This window comes from Plectrocnemia conspersa, unplaced genomic scaffold (assembly GCF_051122295.1).
Source record: "Plectrocnemia conspersa isolate PC_06_02 unplaced genomic scaffold, ASM5112229v1 ptg000011l, whole genome shotgun sequence".
Classification (NCBI taxonomy): Eukaryota; Metazoa; Arthropoda; class Insecta; order Trichoptera; family Polycentropodidae; genus Plectrocnemia; species Plectrocnemia conspersa.
The window spans coordinates 21460633-21477893 of record NW_028277175.1 but is presented as its reverse complement, the minus strand read 5'-3'; the positions used below and the strand labels follow the sequence as shown (position 1 = coordinate 21477893).

The 17261-nt window shown below is 30.5% G+C and overlaps 3 protein-coding genes across 11 annotated transcripts in view; 2 read left to right on the top strand and 1 right to left on the bottom strand.

The window, feature by feature from the left end:
- The first annotated feature begins 757 nt into the window (after positions 1 to 757).
- LOC148229918 (NAD-dependent protein deacylase sirtuin-5, mitochondrial-like) lies at positions 758 to 4074 on the top strand. Of its 3 annotated transcripts, XM_088197282.1 has the most exons (5): positions 758 to 867; positions 988 to 1307; positions 1372 to 1566; positions 2863 to 3022; positions 3175 to 4074. In XM_088197282.1, exons 2-5 carry the CDS (start codon positions 1026 to 1028, stop codon positions 3378 to 3380), a joined length of 843 nt encoding a protein of 280 aa, XP_088053408.1. In that variant the 5' UTR covers positions 758 to 867; positions 988 to 1025; the 3' UTR covers positions 3381 to 4074. The 3 variants fall into 3 exon arrangements, 2 of the variants coding, with proteins under 2 accessions (XP_088053408.1, XP_088053410.1); XM_088197284.1 differs by having other exon boundaries at positions 805 to 1307; XR_015811337.1 differs by having other exon boundaries at positions 822 to 1307; positions 1372 to 1561.
- LOC148229917 (ATP-dependent DNA helicase DDX11) lies at positions 4000 to 9152 on the bottom strand. Of its 6 annotated transcripts, none has more exons than XR_015811336.1 (15): positions 8846 to 9152; positions 8550 to 8767; positions 8360 to 8483; positions 7962 to 8296; positions 7730 to 7896; positions 7433 to 7670; positions 7102 to 7369; positions 6755 to 7041; positions 6503 to 6688; positions 6077 to 6283; positions 5820 to 6008; positions 5640 to 5752; positions 4402 to 4554; positions 4235 to 4335; positions 4000 to 4165 (listed from the first exon to the last, which is right to left on the bottom strand). XR_015811336.1 is itself a non-coding variant. In XM_088197280.1 (15 exons), exons 2-15 carry the CDS (start codon positions 8676 to 8678, stop codon positions 4085 to 4087), a joined length of 2589 nt encoding a protein of 862 aa, XP_088053406.1. In that variant the 5' UTR covers positions 8679 to 8767; positions 8846 to 9152; the 3' UTR covers positions 4000 to 4084. The 6 variants fall into 6 exon arrangements, 5 of the variants coding, with proteins under 5 accessions (XP_088053406.1, XP_088053405.1, XP_088053404.1 ...); XM_088197280.1 differs by having other exon boundaries at positions 4402 to 4565; XM_088197279.1 differs by having other exon boundaries at positions 4235 to 4565.
- A 2648-nt stretch (positions 9153 to 11800) lies between these two features.
- Positions 11801 to 17261, top strand: part of LOC148229916 (uncharacterized) — a 66904-nt gene continuing 61443 nt past the window's right edge. Inside the window, exon 1 of one of the 2 annotated variants that reach the window (XM_088197285.1) lies at positions 11801 to 11914. The gene's annotated coding sequence lies outside the window, so the exon portion shown is untranslated. The remainder of the gene's footprint in view (positions 11915 to 17261) is intronic. The other variant, XM_088197286.1, reaches the window with a different exon arrangement.

The following is a 17261-nucleotide window of genomic DNA, read 5'->3' as shown; positions in this document are numbered from 1 at the left end:
AAATTGTACTTGTGTGAAGTAGAACACTGAAACGAGTTACTCAAAAGAAGCATTTAAAATATTTTAACCATCATTCAATTATTTTAAAGCCTCAACAAGTAAAGTGAAAAATATTGCATTTAAAATTTAAAAGATTTTCAGATAATTTTTTTACCAAAAATATTAGCAAATTTCTTAAAATTATTGAGAGGTTTGCATTTAAATTTTGTTATGACTAAAACTTGGCAGCACCTTGGTAACACTGGCGTAATGGACCCTCTCTACTGGCAAGCTCTGTCTGGCTTGCACGCCGTTGAGAGCCCGTGACTTGTTATTTTGTAAACACCGTGTAAACTGTAATACAATTCGATAAAAATATTACTGCAGTGACTCAAATTGCGTCTAATTGCCACCCGTCACCTCCAATCGCTAAATTGATAACCAAGGACGTGATACACGTCGGAGCAAACGGGTCAGTATTTAAAATGGCCGACAGATGCAAAGTATTCGCAAGAGCATATCCGATTTTCTTTTATATCAAGGATACATCACCACAATGAATACTTCGATTGGGTTTCATCTGTTTTCAGGTTAAATTTGTCAAAATTAGTACATTTTAAGAACAGTTAAGATCGACTTGAAATCTTGCTGCGATTGATCGGTTGGGTTATTGAGACTGATATATACAATTGTAAGTTGAGAAAAAGCTGGCAGTAAAATGAAAATGGCGAGAAGATAAAAATCTCAATCAGCTAATTAACAAAAAAATTCGTTTTAAGAAGATCAAGTGGCTACAAATATTCCCAAGTGAGAAAATATATTTATAAATAAAAAGTGGCAACACTGACAAATTTGACATTTTGGATAGCTCCACTTACTTACGGCGCGGTATTTATTTATTTATTGTTAAATGGGTTTTGGCTTGATTTCAAATTGAAAATACGCAAATTTACATACTGCTATTTTGTTAAAATTGTGAAATAATAAGCGCTCAATAATTAATGTCAGCCGTGGGATTTGCCCGTTTGATCGGCGAGGGAAGGTGGATGCTAAAAGCGAAGGTCATCATGGCCAAAGGACAGCGCCCGAGCAGTGACATGGCCCGCTTCAAAGAGCTAGTGGCCGAGTGCAAGTCTCCAGTCATTCTCACGGGGGCCGGGGTCTCCGCCGAATCGGGTATACCTACGTTCAGGGGTGCCGGAGGCCTGTGGAGAAAGTACCAAGCCACGTCGCTGGCGACTCCTCAGGCCTTCGCGGCCAATCCGAGCTTAGTGTGGGAGTTCTATCATTACCGAAGAGAAACGGCCAGAAACGCCGAGCCCAATGCCGTTAGTATTATATAATATATTAACACTCGATACTTATATAACTTAACCAATTTTCATTATATAGGCTCATTTTGCAATCGCCGATTTCGAAGCTAATAACGAAGAATATAAAACAGTAACTATTATCACGCAGAATATAGACAATTTACACGCACGAGCGGGATCTAAAAATATTATCGAACTACACGGTAATCTGTATAAAGTACGTTGTACTAAATGCAGAACAGTGTCCATAAATAACGACAGTCCCATATGTGAGGTATGATTTTATAATCATTGTATTGGGTTTTTGTACAAGTAGTATCATATCCGTAACTATGTTTTTTGTTGTGGTGAAGAAGTAATTTAAGTCATTTAAAGGGTTATTTGGAAATTAATATCATTTTGAAAATTAAACAATAAAATGCTGTTTTTTTATTTTTGATAAATTATTCAAAAAAATAATTGCCCATATATACATATATATGTTACACCAAATTGCTTATTGGGTGAAATGGGTTAAAAATTGCACAATTCGTAAAAAGTGCAAGCTAGTTGCTTCATTTGTGAATTAGGCAAATTATCTGCTGTATGCATGGATTAATAAGCCAATGAGAAAGTACCACTCCAGTAGTGTTTTGAAACTAAGCCAAATGTCATTTTTGACAGTTGCGAAAAGTCACTTTTGTTAAGGAGTCCAAATTTTTTGCTCGTAAAAAAAAATAGTGGTCCATGTACTTTGGCTGATATATTGTAATTTAATGAAATAAAATAATTATTAATTTTAACAAATTTTTCATGTAGCTGTTGGACAGGCTAAGTGCTTAAGAGTTGGTCAGAACAGTGAACACCCCATGAATAACTGCAACAAATTGTGGGGTATTCACTGTTTTGACCAACGCCCAAAATACCTGTAAATAAAATTTGTATGTCATAATATTTATAGTTCTAGACTTCTTTGACATTCTAAATGAAGATGAACACCACTCTAGTTAATGATTGATTTATTTTTTATATAATCAAATGACATTTGGTCTAGTTACGAAAAACACCACTGGAGCGCTACTTTGCTCAATGCATGAAATAGGCAAAACAATTCCTACCCAAATCATGCATATGACAGATAATTTGCCTAATTCATGAATTAAGTAACGGGCTTGCACTTTTCATGAATTAAGAAAATTTTTGCCCATTTCACGCAATAAGCGATTTTACCGATTCGGTGTAACATATATACAATTCAGCATATCTGATGTGTCCATACCACCCCGTGCCATTATTTCATTTTCATCACTTGCTCTTCATTGTCATTGTGAAGGGTTAAAATGAATTTAATAATTTTATAAAAGCAATTCATCCGCGCGATAGAATGCAACTGCAATGAATAATATAATAATCGATGCAACTACCAAATGTTCTAAAAATAAATCACAAGGTCAAAAACTGTCAGCACTGCAGGCACGCACAATAAACAATATTATATAATATAAAATGATACAGCTTATACAATAATCTAAAACTACAAGGTCCATATTTAAAGATATATGTATAAGTATAATGTATATTTTTATTTTAGTCTTTAAATGGGTGTGGCGCTCCCGACCCCGAGGCAATGTCAAGCGATATACCATTGGAAGAATTACCGAGATGTTCAAAGGAAAATTGTAATGGATTATTACGACCTCATATTGTGTGGTTTGGAGAGAATTTAGAACCAGCGATAACCGATAAAGCTCGTGAGTGTTCTAATTTTGCATTTTACTACCGATATTATGGAATGCATTGTTCTAAATTCCTTTCTGATAATAGATTTTGGCTATAATCCAAATGTTAATTCTCAATCTTTTATCATTCTATAATAATATATTTTTATTACATGTTTTTGCAGACGAAGCAATGGAAAATTGTGATTTGTGTATTGTGATAGGCACATCTTCGATTGTTTATCCTGCTGCTATGTTTGCACCGCAAGTTGCTTCAAGAGGAGTTCCTGTGGCTGAATTCAATATAGAACCGACGCCAAATACGCTCGAATTTAACTTTTATTTTGAAGGGAATTGTGGGACAACGGTGCCTTTAGCGCTCGCACCTTAGAAATAAAATTGTAATCGTGGTTTATAGTATTTGATGTTCAAAATTTAACTGTAAGTCACAAACGGGGGAAGAATTTTTCGTTATATCTAGTTGGTTAATAATGTAATTATTTATTTATAGTGAGGGATTTTTAAATTGTTACTAAGTAATATTTTATTTAATTGGCTTTATGCGTTTTGATGATAAGTTTTATATGAAGATTACACAAGACTTGTTTAGTTGTACATAGGTTTGCGTGTCTGCGATTTTAGAGATGGTTGATTCACAAGCAATGTAACGACTTAAAATTCATTGAAGTAAAATAGCTGCAATTTTATTTTAAATTAACTTGGACCAAGATCAATTTGTGACGAAATCAGAAATAGAATTTGGGTTGATTGATTTTAGGCCATCGTGCCATTCAAAGACAATGAAAGGTACATTTAATAGCTGCAGAGGATCAACTATTAGTAATTATGCGTTGGGGCAAAAACCTGAGTTACTAATTTTGTATAAAAATTATTTTTTGGGACCAGAATTTAAAAAGAATTGAATAGCTGTATTTTTATCGTAATCTTCATATATTTTTAATTGGCTGTGTTCAAATATAATTAAAAAATTGTGTTAAAACAATTAATTATTCATTTGTATTAATATTCATTAACTATTTATTTGTATTAATATTCATTCCTTCAAAATATACATATATTTTTGTTAATCGATTTTTATTTGCTCTTGTGTAAGTTAAAAAACTTTCTTATTGATCCGAAAGCCGGTCCGAATTTACTTTTAGGTATTAGAGATATCTGAAATGAAAAAAATATATATATAGAACAGAAAATTGTTTTATGTATAGTAATTAATAATATTTTTACTTGAATCCATTTTGGTAAAGCAGCGCATATGTGATCTCGAGAGTATCTCTCGTCCATCAGAATAACTGTCGCATAATCCTTTGCGTGTCTCACAGCTCTTCCTATAAAATTAATAAAATAATATGATGCTATGGTTCCAGTTACAAATATAAATATATTATTTTTACCAATGCATTGATTGACAGCTTTAATGCATAAATTTTCATAGTGAATGTTTCCAGCAGTCTTCGAAACGTTTTCGTTAAGATACTTCATTTTCTCTTGGAGTTCGGCTGACTTCATGTTGGGATAAGGCATTCCGATGACAAGAACGCAACGTCCTAAATCATCGCTTTAAAATTAATAAAATATATTTAGTTAAATAGACAATAATACATTCAAAATGCAGGGTAGGCTTAAACAAATTAAATATAATTCATTTTGATCTATAGAAAAAATAAATAATGTAAAATGTTTATATGTGATAAAAATAAAACATTTCTGTTGATATTTTGTGTATTGTAATATAATGCTATTAAATTATATATCTGTAGCTAAATGTCTGTATATGTATATACAGGTTGGCACAAAAAAACATGGACAGATATTTAAATGTTTATATCTCATAAACTGTTAATGCTAAAAGGAAATCTAATTCTAACCTTTTCTATTTATAAGTTCAAAATCTTAAAGTTTCACAATTATAATTTTAAAATAGGCTATAACTTGATGTATAATACATTGTGTAAGGTACATTTTCTCTCGATTTTTTGTAGTATTAATGATCTGTTTGTCTTAAAAGTTTAATTTTTTGTGTTACTCTTTTTCATACACCTATCCATATCTAATATATTTATTTCAGACCTTGAAATAACATAATAAAAAGAGTCAATTAATTTTATAGCATTAACAATATATGAGTCGCAAAAAACATAGATTAGATTTAACTAAATTAAAAGCCACAATCTTAACTATTTGCGATTAATCTTTTGACTCAACTATTTCTAATTACTTTTGTACCAATTTATTAAGCAATGAAAAATATTCTTTATTCAGAATAAAAAATTAAATGTTTATAAAGTGCTTTGAAATAAGATCAACAGACTGTTTAAAATTCGCCCTATAGAATCATATTGTTGTGTCTTATATAAATAGATAGTTAAATAATATACAAATTATTTTTAAGTATACAGCTAGCCTAGTTTAATTAATAAAATAATTATCATTTCACTTATTGTATGATTGAAACATTCACTAAATAAGATTGTAACTTTTATTTGGCTCAATCTAATTGGTCCCGAGGTTTATTTATCTGACACTATATAGTTATTAAGGTTATTTTAGTCATGTCAAAATTTTATTAAATGTTATTGTCATAAATAAATAAATTTAAATATTTACACTATATTTATTATATTAAAATTACCTGAAATTAAGACCTTCACTTAATTTTCCACCAACGACGCTTAACATTAATGCTCCTGTGATATTCGTACTGTTTTTACTATTGTGTATAACCTTGCTATAATCATCTAATATCTGCAATATGATTAATGATAATAGAATCACATATTAAAATAAAATAAATGAAAATATAAAGGCATACTTTGTCAACTTGACCAGTAGTTTTAGGCTCTCGAAATACTTTTTTCTTCATTTCAATCTTTTTGATCATACCGCTCATTGACAGATGATTAAAAACCACTTTTTCGTAATCGTATGATGGAAAGAAGCAAACTATACCACCCGGTACAATGTTACATAAATTAAGCAAAATTCTTCCTATTTCGTTTAACTAAAAATATCAAATTTAATAAAAAATATATTATTGAAAATTAATTTTATTGATTGGGTTTGATTTACCATTTCAGGTGATTTTCTGCTTTCATAAGTAAAATTTAAAGCTTTTCCTGAAGGACCTTCAGATAAACAAATTGGTAATATGTTTTCTGGAGGTATAACATGTCCACATGAGAACTCGACTATTCGTTCGTTGGATGCACCGGACGATATAAATAGTTGATCGCGGAACTCTGAGAAGGGTTGCATAGTTCCACCTGCTACTATAACCTAAAATATGAGCCTATGAATATTTTTCTATAATAAAAGATTAAGAAGTGATATATGGATAATATAATATAAGTCGAATTTTTTAGCTACATATATTTATAGCTAAAATCTCAACTGTTAATGTAATATATACTAAATTGTAAAACTTTACTCATGTTGTGTGATTAAGAGTAGAACAATATATCAAGCACATCTTAAATTGGTACAAAGTTGAATTACCGATCTAGCTTCATTAACAATATCTGTAAATTGTGTAGCTGGATTTAGAAGCAAAAATTTGAGATAACTCGTTTCAATATTGGGATTTTTATAGGTAAGTATTCTTCCATCTTGATAAGTACTAGTGAGCGTTTCCAGAAAACTGACGAATGATTGAATAACATTTCCGACTGATATACGCTTTTCCTAAAACGTTATAATTAATATATAATAAATACTGATTATAATATACAATAATTTATATAGAAATACTTTTTCAGGTTCAACATTATTTTGGTTTGTTTCAGATTTGTTTTTAGATTGATTCTTCGATATTTGACTGAGAAAATCTTGCAAGCCGACTTTCTTATCCACAGTTTCTTCGAGATCTTCTTTCGTGTATTTTTCAGAAAATCCGTGCAATTTTTGTGCTAGTTTAGATTGAACGCAAAAGTGTAGTAATGGACTCAGATTGTAATTATCAATTTCGGCTTTTAAAACAAAATCTTCTAAGCTATAAATACTGCTGGATGTTTCTGTACTATTTTGTTTCAACATTCCTATAAAAATAAATCTATTAAAAACAATCTACATAATTAATATAAAAAAATAGTACACACCTAATATTTTTCCTACTATATAAATGATTTGATTAAGATTCAAAAGATTCTTAGCAGCAAATCGAGCGTTGTATTTATCTCTATATTGTTTTAATTTGCACAACGCAAGTTGCAATTGACTTCCATATATTTCAGCACTATAAATATGTCCTATAGTTTCTAATAAATTGTGTGCTTCATCAATAATAACAATATTGTTTTTTAAACTTATACCATTCGCACATCTTGTGGCTTTATGTAATAAAGTTTGATATGGTACAACAATAATCTAAAATATATAATACACAATATTATACTCATATTCATCATAAATTAATAAAAAAAATATTACTTGTGATTCTTTTACAGCTGCTCTTGCACTATAATAAGGGCAAGCTTTAATACTTTTAGAAGCATTAACCAAATCCTCAACGTCCATTATATCGACTAATATATCATCTTTTAAAGTTTCAATATTGTTTTGATTAAAAAATGTACAGCAAGAAGCTGTTTTTGAGCGTTTTGTTACTTTTCCGTCTTTCGCTTTAGCTGTAACTTTGCTTTTATTGCCTTTTTGAAGATCTAAACATCTACATAAAAAGTATTAATTAATCAAATATCATATATAAAATATACTAATCAAACTTACTGTTCGTTAATTAAGCTCTGAGTCTTTAATCTTTGCACCGATGCGTTAATACAATATTGTTGTCTAGAAGCTAACGATACGACGCTTACGTCTGAATTGTGCGATGTACGTTTAATTTCGTTTACGAATTGAGATAATTGAGAATGAGTTCGACTACAGAAATATATCTATAAGAATAAATTTAAGTTTAAATTAGAATATTTGTGTGCATATATAAAATAAATCAATATACTTTAGTAAAATTATTTTTATCATCATCGTTATTCTCTTCATTATCATCTGAATCATTCAACTCATCTACTTTTTCGTCCAATAATAAATCGTGATCGTCTTCAATTGGTAATTGATTCTCTTCTATGTTTTCAATAGCAATATCACTTTTCTTCGTTGTAAATTTATGTTTGTTCTTAATTATATTTACATCTAATTGCTTCAATATTTTACGCGATCTAATTTTATTTATTTTTTCAGTATGTATATTGATCAGATCTAGTTTCTTCTTCAATTGTAATATTTCAGAATTCTTTTTGATTTTTTCATAGTCGCTTTTCAACCAGTCGTTGCCGTCTAAAAATAATCTAAAATTATATAACACTTTACCTATTAAAAATGTAGCTTTCCAATAATTACCATCATCGTTAGTTGTAGTTTCATTTTTTAACGTTTCAATATGTTGCTCTATTTGTGATTGCTCATTTATAGTGTGATCTTTAAGCCATTGGATGGCACCGCAGCATAAACTTAAAGATTTACCCTAAGCGAAACAAAATATTTCATAGCACTTTGATATTTTCGTGGGGTTATCCTTTTTAAAACTCACAGTTCCAGTCGGACTTTCGAAGATTCCCAATTTTCCGCCCTCCAGCGCATTGTAAAGATCCTTCATGAACGTCTTTTGAATATCGTAAGGCTCAAAAGGAAACGGAAAGTCCTCAGGCGGATTCATCATTTGACAGCTTGTTGAGCAAACTTTGACAGCTCCCGCCGTTGTGCTTGAAGGTCATTACCACTTTTGGCCCAAACACGTTTCAAATCGTCCTTAAAAATAATTAATAAAAACTCGAAGAAATTGGTTTCCTGGTAATATTTTTATTTGTAAAAGTGCAGGATTAATACTTTTTACAAGCCTCGCTGCAGTTGTAGATTATTGTTCAATGAGATAACAAAACTAAATTTTCGCGTTATTTTATTGACACAATTATTCTTAGGCGGCTTCCATAAATTATGTTACAGGTTTTTCGTGAACTTTTAGCACCCCCCCTCTATGCCATAAGGTGTCATACCACGACAGACCCCACCCTCTCTCGTACGTCACGTCACAGAAGCAAAATTATTTAAATTTACAAAGGCAACAATATCATAGGTAGTATAAGATATGCATTTGAATGTAAATGATGTTGCTGAATAATTTCTTCCACAATTTCTATATAATAATAATAGATGTACTTGATGTCCATAAGCATATATTGTAAATACACATTGGAGCTTGGTAAATTATACATTAGATTAAAAAATACGTAAAAAACAGATTTTATATGTGGCCCGCAAGATCATTAGGCCTGGCCACCCCTGGTGTATATAATAATATACGTAAATAAAGGAAATATATTTAATTAAAATAATAAAAATTGATTGATTTCCGAGCCTCCGGTAGTGAATGCTGTTGTTTCGACCAATAAAAATAAGCATTCAAATATAAAACAAGATGGCCGACAGTAACGTGACAGCAGTTAATTTTGCTACGCGACAATAATTTTCATTATTTTGACAAGTGCATTGTTCGATTAAACTGAATTAAATATTTGGATTGCAAATTAACTAAGTGTGTTATAACTATGAAAATTAAATATATACATTATGTGTGCGAGGATTAGAAGAATACAATTAAAACAATCTTCGTGTCGAAATCTTCAAATTTTCGCGTGACAATGATTGTAATGCCGTCGGTTATTTAGCTAAAGAAGTTTGGTTCCATTTTTGCGTAGTCATCTTATTACGGCGCCAGTTGACCACACACTTGAGTTCGCCGTTAACAGTGTAGGAGAGTGAGGGACCTATTTCGAGCTTGAATTCCCAAGCTCCTAAGGGGAAGCAAAACTCTGTGAACCGAGGTAGCGTCCTTTGGACTACCAATGACGAGCAAAGCATTGCATTTCAACGCCAGCTGGCCAAAGGGCTCTGCCCTTAGGAACCGAGGGCTAAAGCTGGAACTGAGGCATCACTTAAAATGATGCAATAGCATGCAAAGCTAAAGCCATGCAAATGCAATGCAACAGATTTGCAGGTAGTCAGGAGAGTGCTTCCCAGAACGCTCGGGAGAATCACTACTGAGACTAACAAATAATGTAGTACTACGGGAGGTGGATCCCGCTTATCCAGCCCTTAAAAGCTGGATGCCGCCCATTGGGTTGGACTCGTAGGGCCTTAGTACTGGTAGTAGTGGTTCTTGCAATGGATGCCAAAAAGTAGTCACTCAGTCATCTTATTGCTCGCTCATGGCTTCTAAAAAATAATTATAAACAATAAAAACTATGTACAATAAGTAAAATCTAAATACAATACTTACACGGAGAACTGACAATGATATGACATAATAATTTGGCGAGGATAAAAAATATTAGAACTTTTAAATTAATTTTATATTTGTCCTAAAACGTTAATCACGGGCTCTTGACTTTTTTATTTTTTGGTTTTTTGTGCCACATAGTGATAATATTTAGATTAGTGAGTGAATTGTTGTATACACCGAGGTATATAAACAAAATAAATTAAAATCATTATTGCAGCAAAAATATTCACCTAGATCGTTCACAATATATCAGCCAACGGATAGCTTATAAATGTGTAGTTTCTTGGATATTATCTAATAGACGACATTTTACAATGATTATAAATGTGTAATTGCATACCTGGAATAATCAATAGCCAAAATATCTAATAGTGGGTTATTTTGAATTCCGATGTGGCAAAATATGTATCTATGTCATGGTTTTTTTTTATCAACTTTTGTTCTGTACAATCATTTCTCTTTTGGAACAGTCAAATTCAGTATATTCAGTTACATTAAACTTATGTAGTATGTTCTTTATAAAAATATAATACTTGCTGACGGTGACTTCAATTTGAGACGAATCACTTTTTGTTTATATATGCCAATTCTACGTTGTCATCATATAGTAGGTAGTCAAATCATTGCTTCTGAAAAATAATTAAAAACAATAAGACCTTTATCAAGAGTTAAACTTTGAACTCATTAATACTACTAATATAATCCATAAATTAAACTTAAACGATAAGTGAAAAACAAAATTAACGGAAGCTACCGTAGATTCGCATCCTTTCTTCAACTGAAAGTTGTCGCAATACGTCATATTTTAATTGTTTGTCATACGTAAATGTTATTAGATCTTTCATTGCTTCTGAAAATTACCTGTTAACGATACGATATAATGGGTAAAATGTAACTTTTTGTTTACACTAATATGAGATTTTTAATTATTACTGCCATTGTAATATGTTAAATTAATTTGTAATAACTTGTCTTTTAATATTTGATCCTAGAAAGGCAATGCTAATTTTGTTAGAAGAACCGTGACATATTATTCATATAACCAAACACTTACTGGCACAATCATAATTTAAAGTTTTGATTATATTATCTATAATTCCAACTGCAACATAATTTTCAATCATCTTCAATTAACACTTTGTGAGAAAAATGCTGTGATTATAACATATTTTACGACTTATGTTCGTTTACTTTTGCGGCGGATCTTTGAGATTTTTTGCCATGCTATAATATGCACGTGCTATAATACTGTCAAGATGTTAAGCCGTGCAGCGATATATCTCTCAATAATGATTTTCTTGTATTGATAGAATTATTTCCGATTTCAACGAATCGATTGTGAATTTAAATATCAGAATGGAAACGACAGCTTGACATTTTCACGTTATGTCGTCAAAAGATCAAACGATTGACATTTATTTTTACGCACGTTCAAGTATTTACGAGCGGAATTCGCTGAAACTTTTGAAGAGCGCAAGTTTTAAACATGCGCACTGTGCGCCAAACAGCTGAAAGCTCAGAGATATCAGTTTCGGGCCGAGCGTCGAGTGGTTCGTTCGCCTTGCCGAGGAACCGGAAGTGGACCGAGATTTTGCGGGAAATTCAAATCGCGCAAAGTAAAAAGTGCGAATGTGAAACGAGCGCTCTTAATTAACATAAAGACGCATGTCGAAATACAAATTACTATAGTTATTGTTATTGCAAATACATGCATTAAAATATTAATAATAATAATAATTACTATAAAAATTATAAATATAAATATATTGCTTAAGAAATTTCGTATAATATATGTTACTGGGAGAATAACTTTTGAGGTCACAGAGATATTTATAAATACTTATGTAAATAAACTTTCTTCATAGATTTGTCTTTACAGAACAAATTGAACGTTTTATTCAATAGCTTACTTGAGTTTGCTTAACTTATTCAATAAATTCGTACCATCTTCTCAGTGAATTTTTCAGCTGATCACTCAATAAAAATATGATTGTAATGGTAATAAAAATACCTTTTATATAACTAAAAATAAGTGTATATAATTAATTATATTCATGTCGTGGCACCATAATATTTTTTCATATATCGATTTAGGCAATTTAAAATATATTTTCTCATTAAATGACTTGTTTTTTTTATATTAGTATATATTTTTAACTTATTAATTTATGTAACTATTTTAATCTATTTTTACCGTAAATTCATGGTGCTTTACATACATAATCTTATTAAGTTTAAGGATTTATAAATTATAAGCAATTCAATAGATTTAATGAATTTCTATTACTAAACCATAAAAAAAGCAGAAACTCGAACATACAATTACAATTTTATTTCTATTGCATTTATATATTATCTGCTGTATTAATCTGACAACTCCCATAACTTAGCGTTTCTTTCATGTATGCATTTAAATAATATATAAATTATTTAGGCAATGATTTACAAACTGATTTTGTGCTTAGTACTTCAATTTCAAGTAATAAATACATATATTCGGTGATCAATAACTCAAAGACCTAGATTCGAATTTCATATGAACCCGAGTAATTTTAATCTATCGTATCTGGAAAATTGGAATTAGTGATTATTATATAATAATAATAATTCTGATCGATCATCACAGTTTATGTTTTCCTAGATTTTCTTAATCTCACGGATGAATAATTAAAATGAAATTGAGTTATTTTGTGCATAGTGACATAAATTTATTTCAAGCTGTAAGCATAGTTTATAATCAATAAATTAGATGTTACTAATCTACAGACTGATTTTCAGCCGGATCTTACTACTCACTTACTTGTGGGTGTTGATTGCATTTACCCCGCGGTAACACTTTAGGCTAATGACTGTCATGTTCCAAAAGTAAAAAATAAATAATAAACAAAGAGAAAAAGTTTGAGAGTTTCGGTTTGTTTGATATGTAACTTGTAGTTTTTAATTCTTATCGGTAATTTAGCTAATCAATATACTCTTTATATGGTTCATGCTTAAGAATGATTGTTCACATACATATTTTGCCACAAAGATTTTTTTAAATGGTCATATGAGTTTGGAAGGCTATTTTAATTATTATTCTTTATATATTTTTGTGAAATTAAACAACATTTTTCTTTCTACAGATATATAGTTTAGGTAACTGGACTTATTGTACAAATTATACCGTAACTATTTATTCGCTACTTTACTCATTGCATTTTAAAAGTGTCCGTGAAAAATTATAAGGGGTGCTTTTTAATTTAGTAATTCCTGAAGTATGTATTCGCAAAAACATATTTAGTCACATTAAAAATTGCTGTCCTGATTTCTCAGCAAAATCTTCTTTCTCATCTAAATATTTCTATAAAATAAACCTAATTACATAACCAAGATTTCTTAACATAACTTCTAGCATTGAAACCATAGAGTTTATTTTCATAAAGGTCAATTTTTCGATGCTTAATGGTAATCTATTGGTCGATGACTACGACCAAGAATATTCAATATGAAATTGCAGTTTTTTACAATTCCCAATATTATCTATTTTAATGATTACTTCAAGGGCATTAGAGAAAAGTAATAATTTGGAATTATGAATTACTATATTAATATAATTTATAAATAAAATAAATATATATCGGTGAAATTAGAACCTTGAGGAATTTCTGAAATATTCAAACGACTTGTGTAGCTCATGTTAAACATATTGAAGAAGATTTAAGTATAATTATTGTAGTTGAAACTTTTTAGTAAAATCCAAAATATACTCTTAAAATCAGCAGTCGCCAGCCTTTTTATAATTTTGTATTAATCAATAAGGGGGTAATGTTTACATAATATATTTTTTATAAAATGTATCTAACAAAAATAGCATAGTTTTATATTGTTTTTAAAATATGTGATGCTTAATTCTGGAATATGTCCCTTTTTGATTGGTGACTACTATTATATTTTCTGGTATCTGAAGGATTTCTTAATTGTAGAATTTTCGTGGTACTGAAAAACTAAGTGGTTTTGGTCAAATCTGGTGTATTTACACCATTAACAGTGTTAAACAAGTGCAAGGTCCGGACTATATGATGGATGCACTAAATTTTAGTGACTAAAATATCCCTGCCTGCACCAAAACACTTGTCTACGAATATAAAAAAAATCACTATATGCATTAGTTGTCCTATGCGAAATTTTATGGTTATCAGGGATGTTATTTAGGAGGAGGAGCGGGGGCGGGGCGATTCTTTTTATTCCAGCTTTTCCATGTGTAATAATATATGTTCATTATTAATTTACATGCAATATATACATGTTACAATAAATGTTTATTTTTCAGTAAAGTTATATTTCAAAATACATATTTTGCCCCAATTATTATTTCAAATGATCCTATGTGTTTGGAGGGCTATTCTAATTATTAAAAAATATTATCTGCCTTCTTTATATATTTTAGTGAAATTAAACAACATTTTTCTTTCTCCAGTAACTGGACTTAGACAAATTGTATCCAAAAAATCATTACAAACAAATTGTTTAATTTTTTTGCGTGGGACACATTGATAATCATGAGTTCGATCTTGATCTGTTAATTCTGATAAATAGGAAGTTGTTCTCTTTCGTCGTGGCTTAAAAACTCATGTGTGTCAACAGTTTTTCTCCCTCAATTGATGTTCCGCCATTTAATCCATCCAGTGCTCTTTTTATTATATATTCCCCGTAGATATTAAATATGTACCAAAAAAATAACGCGTTCAACAAGCGGTTAACGCCTTTAGATATCGGCAGAGTATTACTACTGTATTCTATTTAATATTATAAAAAATAAAACAGTGATAATTTTAGAAATTAATAAAAAAAAATACACATAAAACAATTTAAAAAATGTAATAAATAACGCATATATAACAATGATACTTATACTACCCTGTGTAATCACATATACTGGTACAGCCCCTCAAGCGACCTACCAATCACAGATCACGCGTTTAATAATGTTTTTGTGAACTAACTGTTGAGAATACATATACTGTAGTTATAGTGACATAAACGAGTTTGCTACTTAATAACGCATTTCTGTTTTCTTATTATTTTTATTTATTACTGTATAATTAAAATACATTTAGGGCAACCGATAATTAATCAGTTTGGGTCGCGTGACAAAAATCCAGTTTACAACTCTATCACCGATCAGGAACTATTATTAATATCCAGGAAACAGTCATTAATATACAGCTTGCGTGCTTTGATTATTATTTAACATATACAACATACGCATAGATCAAATTATATATTATACATGTATGCATAAATGAAAAATCGCAAAAAAATTACGCGATTTTGTTCGCGAAATGCGCGTCAGTGATTCGTTTATGACACGCCGTGTGACGTGACGTGACGTCCCCGCTTTCGACCCAGGGGTATAATACCTTTTCCGACAAGCAATTTGTACGCAGGCAGAATATGAAATAATCGCCCGGGGAAAACGTAAAAATTAAATTGGCCCTCAAAAAAAGTGCTATATTACATGTCAATATGAAAATATAATATAATAGGTATTTATCTACCAATGTATTATGAATTTACGCACTTGTTCTCTAGGGATCAAAGGGTACATTTATATTATAATCAGTGATCAATGTGCGCTGTCAATTGAACGGCGTGGCGTTCATTGGAGTGTTTTTCTGTTTGAGCGGTTTCTGTAAAATGTACGGTTTCATAATCAATATGAAAAGAAAAGCTGCTCTAATAAAAAAAATGTTTCACTATCTGTTGATTGTTGCTTATGTTTACTAAGACTTTTTATCAGCCTTATATACAATTTTTCAACCTATGGACGCGAATAATCGAAGAATCAGATCGGATTGATCTACTTCGATTGATTAGAGCTTCGAATTATATCGAGAAATAACAGTTGTTGCTACTTCACTTTTACCATATTTCGAACTAGAAAAAAGAACCTCGTTGGATTATTGTAAAAATGAGATTTAAGTTCACCAACAGCCAAACCTTATGGCGTAACTCTGTGGAAAGCCCCCATACATTTTTGCAATCTGCCGATTTTCACGCGGAGCGATTTTTTATTATCTGATTATTAATATAGTTTTTAGATTATCAACGCAAAGAAAATCGTCAAAAATTTTTTGCTATTCAAAAATTATCACAAAGGCACATAAAGACACATAGCTATTACATTAGTCCCATAAATTAAGCTTATATTAGTACTAACTATATTACCCGGATTTGCTAGATTCCGATAGATTCAAACTTTATGAACTATAATTAATTACAAATTTATTTTGCAATATTTGCAGTAGCAAGTAATCGGTCGTCAGCACTTTCAGTTTTTTCAGTGGTCTTATTGACACGTATTGCATTAGCGCGTCTTTAATAAAAAAGTTAAAAGTATAAAATAACCCAGTTGACCTAGAAATGGCAGCAGAATGACATGTGAAAATGTCACGTCGCTACTGTTCACTGTTTGGGAGGAGTTTTTGTGACATACAGACATACACGTGTATTTTCTGTTTTATACAATAAATATATATATAAAAAACAATTTCAACCAATATTTCTTTATACCGTACCTAGGGCCGCTAGGAGCGAACCTGGGCCATGGAAAAACAATGATTCCGGGCCTCATGACAATATATTTTTTAACATCGTAATATAATTTCTTATATAAATAATACTCCCCACCACTCGGCAAACTTGACCGTACCAAAAATGGTATAGCGATACAATTGTATGGTTTTGTCTATACTTGCTGTTAAGGTCATTGTTTTACTTTTCAAGTTGATTAACTTAGATACGAAAGACATTTGTCAATTAAAAATAAAAGCTATTTTTAACTGATTAGAAGCAAATTTTGTTTGCGTTTTTGGAATGCCAGTGTTACATTCATTATTATTTATGCGTTAGGATTCTTCGAAAAGAGAAACTGCTGCTGAAATGTATCGCATACTTGTTTCTTTTAATGGGAAAAATGGAATC

Excerpts from the sequence above, each read along its gene's own strand:
- LOC148229918 (XM_088197284.1), top strand. The coding sequence starts at position 981 with ATGTCAGCCGTGGGATTTGCCCGTTTGATCGGCGAGGGAAGGTGGATG. Across the intron at positions 1,567-2,862 it reads ACGACAGTCCCATATGTGAG|TCTTTAAATGGGTGTGGCGC; the intron begins GTATGATTTTAT and ends TTTTTATTTTAG. Across the intron at positions 3,023-3,174 it reads AGCGATAACCGATAAAGCTC|ACGAAGCAATGGAAAATTGT; the intron begins GTGAGTGTTCTA and ends ATGTTTTTGCAG.
- LOC148229917 (XM_088197277.1), bottom strand. The coding sequence starts at position 8,678 with ATGATGAATCCGCCTGAGGACTTTCCGTTTCCTTTTGAGCCTTACGAT. Across the intron at positions 8,297-8,359 it reads AACTACAACTAACGATGATG|ACGGCAACGACTGGTTGAAA; the intron begins GTAATTATTGGA and ends GATTATTTTTAG. Across the intron at positions 7,370-7,432 it reads CAGCTGTAAAAGAATCACAA|ATTATTGTTGTACCATATCA; the intron begins GTAATATTTTTT and ends TATATATTTTAG.